This window comes from Ruditapes philippinarum, unplaced genomic scaffold (assembly GCF_026571515.1).
Source record: "Ruditapes philippinarum isolate M1 unplaced genomic scaffold, ASM2657151v2 ctg2979_1_1_1_1, whole genome shotgun sequence".
Classification (NCBI taxonomy): Eukaryota; Metazoa; Mollusca; class Bivalvia; order Venerida; family Veneridae; genus Ruditapes; species Ruditapes philippinarum.
The window spans coordinates 53,331-59,330 of NW_026861344.1; the positions used below are offsets into that span (position 1 = coordinate 53,331).

The following is a 6,000-nucleotide window of genomic DNA, read 5'->3' on the forward strand; positions in this document are numbered from 1 at the left end:
TATTAGTTACCCGCACCCAAGTTAATACTCTGTCTGTAGGGATTAAAATTAAATTAAACTCATTGATTGACTCATTTTTTCTGGGGGGTTTACTTACTGTGATGACAGGGAAAGGGGATAACGATAGGAAAGTCAAATTCAGATGCTCGTTCATTGGTTTCTTTTTTTTGGGATTTCATATTGTGGCAACAGGGAACATGTTTTTATGTCTGCCTATGATACAAAAGAGAAAGAACATCATAATACTTTACTAAGTGGCTATGCCTCTTTCTATTTCTTATCATCTATTGAATGAATACCAAGAAAGAGCAGTATTAAATTAAATTTATCAAATACCTTGGGAATATCCTAGCTCTGGCAATCATTTCCAAAACACTTGTTTTACCAGCACTCTGGTCACCAACTACAACTACCTGGTCAAAAAAAAAAAACATTAATATTGTATATCTTTTTAGAAAAAAAAAAAAAAAAAAAAAAAATTATAAGGTTAATGCACCATATTTCTTCCATTAAATTCTGCAGAAGCATGAGGATATATTCAAAGCCCAAGCCTGCTGGGTGAGGGATTTAGTAGGTTCAAGGGCTTCTGCAAATGTAAGTGCACAAAAAAAGGTGCATAAGCACTATTCTTGCACAAAAGAATATGTTTACTTGCAGTGTTTTTTTCACTTTTGGGGGAAGGGGGTCGGTGCCCTTTGGAGGGGAGAAAAATGCAATAGGAGGGGGAATTTTATTTGTTAATTTATTTTATATTGTTTTCTTTCAGTAGAAAAGGGGAGCAACTCTTGCAACACAAGTTAAAAATATGTCGCTTTTTCTTAATATATCAGATCTTTAATATCGACATGTCGCATGTTAAACTTGGGACGCTGGAAGTGGCTCCCCTTACCTACGATTTGTAAAGAATCTTGCTTAACAATAACTCTTACAGGCATAAAATAAAACATTCTTTCGGCAGTAGTTGCAAAAAAAAATTATATTCATTGAAGGCAAATTCGGGCTGCTGTATAGGGGGAAATTTCTGCTTTCAGGGGGAAAAAAGCATATTATTTTGAGGGGAGAATGGGACCGATATCGCCAAATATTTTGGTGGTAAGAACACTGACTTGTGCTTATTCCATCAGTCAATCTATTTCTAGCTTAATATATATTGCAAGTATATGTTTATTTCTTCAAGGAAATAACAGATTCTTCTGAATTTCTTGATGTAGCTTTGGTTGACAAATTGCTTTAAATAGGTTGTGTTTAACCCTATCACTATGTAGTTTTCCCCCTTCATACTAGTCTGGCAACCCGATCCATTCCTATTTGTAAAACCTTCTTATTTTCCCCAAAACTGTGGTCAATCAATATTCAAAATTCAGATTTAATTTTTGATTTTGTTGGGTTTGATTTTTTTCTCAAATAAAATTATTTTACAACTTGGCACTAACACTGGATAGCACTAAAGAAGCAATGGTTTCTTTATACAAAATATACATAACCAAATGCAGAATAACCGATTTGAACATAACATACATGTATAACAATATATTTACCCTTGGTAAATGATCCTGTGTGTTGTAACTAGAGTCAAAATCTGTGAGAACATCTAGTATTTCAGAGTACATGTCAATCAAGGATTTCTATAGTAAAAAAGAAAGCAAAAATTATATACAATATAAAAACTCATACTTAAACTTGAATACAACCTCTTAGTTTCTATCACAATGATCAACTTTAAAATCTTTCATCAATCTTTTATTAAGTGCCACTAATTATGAGGCTTCATGACAAAATATGCAAGATTTTTTACTTTTTGTGAACCTGAAGATTTAATAGTGCAAAAGCACAGAAATAGAGTTTTCATACCTTTTCATCCAATCACAAGCTACCCATGCCACCATCGCAGACCAAGATCAGCTGGGCACATCTGTACCATCTGATCATGGTCTGCACTGTTCACTATTCAGTCAGTTAATATTTTTGAAATTTCTCGTAAAAATGATTTAGCCAATATTGAAAGATGGACAAGTCTATTTAAAAACTTTAGCATGATATGGGTATAAAGGCTTTATTCAACTTTAAAATTTTAGTGACAATTATAATTTGCCTTTGCTTACTGAAAAAAGTTGCAAAAGCATTCAACGAGAGCGGTGGCTTAGTGGTTAAGGTGTCTGCCTCTCAACCCAGGGATCATGGGTTCGAGACCTATTTGGGTCACGACCATGTTTCTTCATAGGGCACCAGTACTGGCCAGTTCCAGCAAGCGGACTTGTAAGTGATTAATATAAGTTGCAAGAACTTGTTTCGCAAACGAGCTTAAATAAACCAAAAGCATTCACATTCATGCAGTCTGACTATGACTCTATAATATAGATGTTTTCATTTTCTCATAGTGATATCAAAATCCGCCCCCCCCCCCCCATTAACAATGGGCAGATCAAATTTCAAAGCAGGGCAAATCCAATATACAAATTTACCATAGTTAAAGGCTTAGAAATATGTTACAAGCTACCAATGAAATAGAAATCTTGATTTTGTTTCAAATTGTAATTATTTTAAAAACCATAGCTTACATTCATTTTACGTTTCTTGCCGGTCTTTTGCTCCATCAGGTTCAGCTGCTTTCTCAAGTCTCGGTTTTCCTTTTCTAATCTATCAACCTCTTTCTGGTATTTTGTCTGCAGAAAACATTTTTGATAAAAGCTATAATATTAGTTGGACAATGTTGTGCAACCAGGTATTTTAGCAAATATTACATACCGTCACCTTAGTGCAATAACTGACTAACTCCTATCGAATTTAGAAGAACTTATTACATTACTGCACTAAGGTGACGGTATGTAATATTATACGTGAATAAACAAAGGACTATACTTCTGCCACATATGATGAAATTAACAAACCATGAAATATGTGCAAAGGCACTGGGTAACAGTAGTTCAGATTAAATTTGCTTAAAATCCATTTAGAAATGCAGGATGAGTTGTGCATAAAAGAAATTGTTGGGTTCTTTAGCAATGACTAATACCAGGCACCATTCAGTTTTAAGTCCATTTACTACCATATTTATTTCATTCAAACATTTTGGAAATATTATTTTTGAAAATCAGAATTGTAATTTTTGCAGTAGATATACAACTTTCTTCACTTTAAAATCTAAGCTATACAGCTTTTCCAAAGCACACCCAATGTTTGATACAATCAAAATGCCATTAAAGGTGTGAAGTTTTAAGTGCGGAAATATGCTAAACAAATTTCATAATCTGTGGTTAAATCATGTCCTTAATATAATAATTACTATATAAAACAAGATATGTTTGTAAAACATGTATGCCCCCTATCGGCAGCCAATTAGTCATGTGATCAGGTTATTATGCATGACTTCTGACCCAGTGAACAAACAATTAATAAGGGTTATCTAGTATCTACTGGTCATGACTAGTCACAAGGTAATAATTATTGTGCAGCAATTTAAGTTATTACAAATCTTACTAAATAATATATATGCATACATTTTATGAATCATGTAGGCCTCATTAATGACAGCCAAGTTGTTATATTACATAAGACCTTCAAATGTGTATACCAAAAGCATTTTAGTTTAATATAAAAATATCAACAAAGGCAACTTGAGTTGTTGAGTTATTAGTCAGAAACCGTCATTAAGTACAAGGTCAATATGACATTGACCCCTTGACCCCAAAATCAATACGGGTCATCTACTGGTCATGACCAATCATCATACCAAGTTTAAAGTTCCTAGGCCTAAGGGTTCTTTAGTTATTGATCGGAAACCGTTTTTACCTAAGAGGTCAATGTGACCTTGACCTTTGACCCCAAAATCAATAGGGGTCATCTACTGATCATGACCAATCACCATACCAAGTTTGAAGTCCCTAGGCCTAAGGATTCTTTAGTTATTGATCGGAAACAGTTTTTACCTACAAGGTCAATGTGACCTTGACCTTTGACCCCAAAATCAATAGGGGTCATCTCCTGGTCATGACCAATCACCATGCCAAGTTTGATGTTCCTAGGCCTAAGGGTTCTTTAGTTATTGATCGGAAACCGTTTTTGCTTACAAGGTCAATGTGACCGTGACCTTTGACCCCTTGATCCCAAAATCAATAGGGGTCATCTGCTGGTCACGACCAATTATCATACCAAGATTGACGTTCCTAGGCCTAAGGGTTCTTTAGTTATTGATCGGAAACCGTTTTTACCCAAGAGGTCAATGTGACCTTGACCTATGACCCCTTGACCCCAAAATCAATAGGGGTCATCTGCTGGTCATGACCAATTACCATACTAAGTTTGACGTTCCTAGGCCTAAGGGTTCTTTAGTTATTGATAGGAAACCGTTTTTACCTAAGAGGTCAATGTGACCTTGATCTTTGACCCCTTGACCCCAAAATCAATAGGGGTCATCTACTGGTCATGACCAATCACCATACCAAGTTTGAAGTTCCTAGGCCTAAGGGTTCTTTAGTTATCACTCGGAAACCATTTGGTCTACGGACCGATGGACCGACAAGTGCAAAGCAATATACCCCCTCTTCTTCGAAGTGGGGGCATAATTAAAAAAAATTTTACGGCGTTGCTTAAGTTACATATATAGACATATTGGCAGAAGAAAACTATATAATAAAAATTTCTTTAAATTTAGCATGATCTTCAAAAAGGATAACAGAAACATTTAAATAGAAAATAACTTATGGGTCATCAAGCTCATTGCTAGTTATTATAATATATATATATATATATACATATATATGAAAATCTGAAATCTTTCGTACCTGCATTTTCAAAATTTCATCATTCATGGTGTCTTGTCTAGCCCTGTCTTCCATCTGAAAGTAAACCAAGTGTAGTTCATCATACCCAATTCTTATACATAAAACATTCTTACATTCATAACAAGTAGAATGATCACCTATTCTTAGTTCATCAAGATACATAATTCAGAGACCAAACTATTCATAATATTTACAGTTACTCCTGCATGTTGATTTGACAAATATAAAAGGATACCCTTTCAACAAGAGTTTTCTCAATCTTAGTGACCTTGACCCAGTATTCATGGATAACACAAAATATTTATAAGATACATGTACCTGAAAATAGACGTGTTAGACTGAACTCATCAAGGTGTAGCTAAATTATCATAAAAATATCTTTGATGCCTTTAATTATTTATTGTAAAAATTCTTTAAATTCTGACATTTTATCTGACAATGATTGACTACGAATTTCATTTTGTAGACAAGTTATCCCAAAGTTCTTCCATGAATTACTTCGTCACAAAGGCCCTTCAATGTGGACAACATTGGCCTAACAGGCCGTTCGTTGATACAAAATACACTGTATTTGGTCAATCAGGTCTGTCCTTCAGTGATGGAAATACTCTGCTATACAGACACTTTAAACGAAAAAAATAATTGGGCCCAAAGAACCCTTTTAAATAAAAGGGAAAATACTTATTAACAGAAAAAATTTCCCAAAAAATAAAAAAACAATTTATTTTTTTGAAAGAGGTTCATCTTTTTAAAAAACTAAAAAAAGCAAAGGGAAAAATTTAAAAACTCAACTTATGGTAAAACCTGTTTTTCCCTTCCCCCCTTTTGAAAATGGCTGATCCCTTTTTCCCGGAATGCAAAACTTGGTATTTCAGAATTTTAAAAAATTTTACAATTATGTGTAAAAAAAAGTTACTTAACTTTTTTAAATTATACAATTTTACTTATTTTAAAAATTTTCTATGAAATTTTCTTTAAAGGAAAGATTTAAAAATGTTTTTTTTACATATAAATATATAATTTAGTTTATTTACAAGAATTTTATATTGTTTTATTATAATAAAACAGAATTTTATGTACAAAAAGAACATTATCCTTAACATGTTTTTAATCAAAAAGTCTGACTCTTCTACTGAAGTATTTTCAAAGGCCAATTATGCAACAGAAATGTTTTTATTTTATTTTCCAAAAATCTTTTTTATTTTTGGTTTAATGTTAT

The 6,000-nt window shown here is 33.2% G+C and overlaps 1 protein-coding gene across 1 annotated transcript in view; it reads right to left on the reverse strand.

The window, feature by feature from the left end:
* Positions 1-4,874, reverse strand: part of LOC132715315 (dynamin-like 120 kDa protein, mitochondrial) — a 28,774-nt gene extending 23,900 nt beyond the window's left edge. Inside the window, 4 exon segments of the mRNA XM_060698308.1 lie at positions 337-413; positions 1,539-1,625; positions 2,559-2,663; positions 4,782-4,874. Coding sequence (XP_060554291.1) covers positions 337-413; positions 1,539-1,625; positions 2,559-2,663; positions 4,782-4,835 — 323 coding nt within the window. The 5' untranslated portion in view covers positions 4,836-4,874.
* Between the last annotated feature and the right edge of the window lie 1,126 nt (positions 4,875-6,000).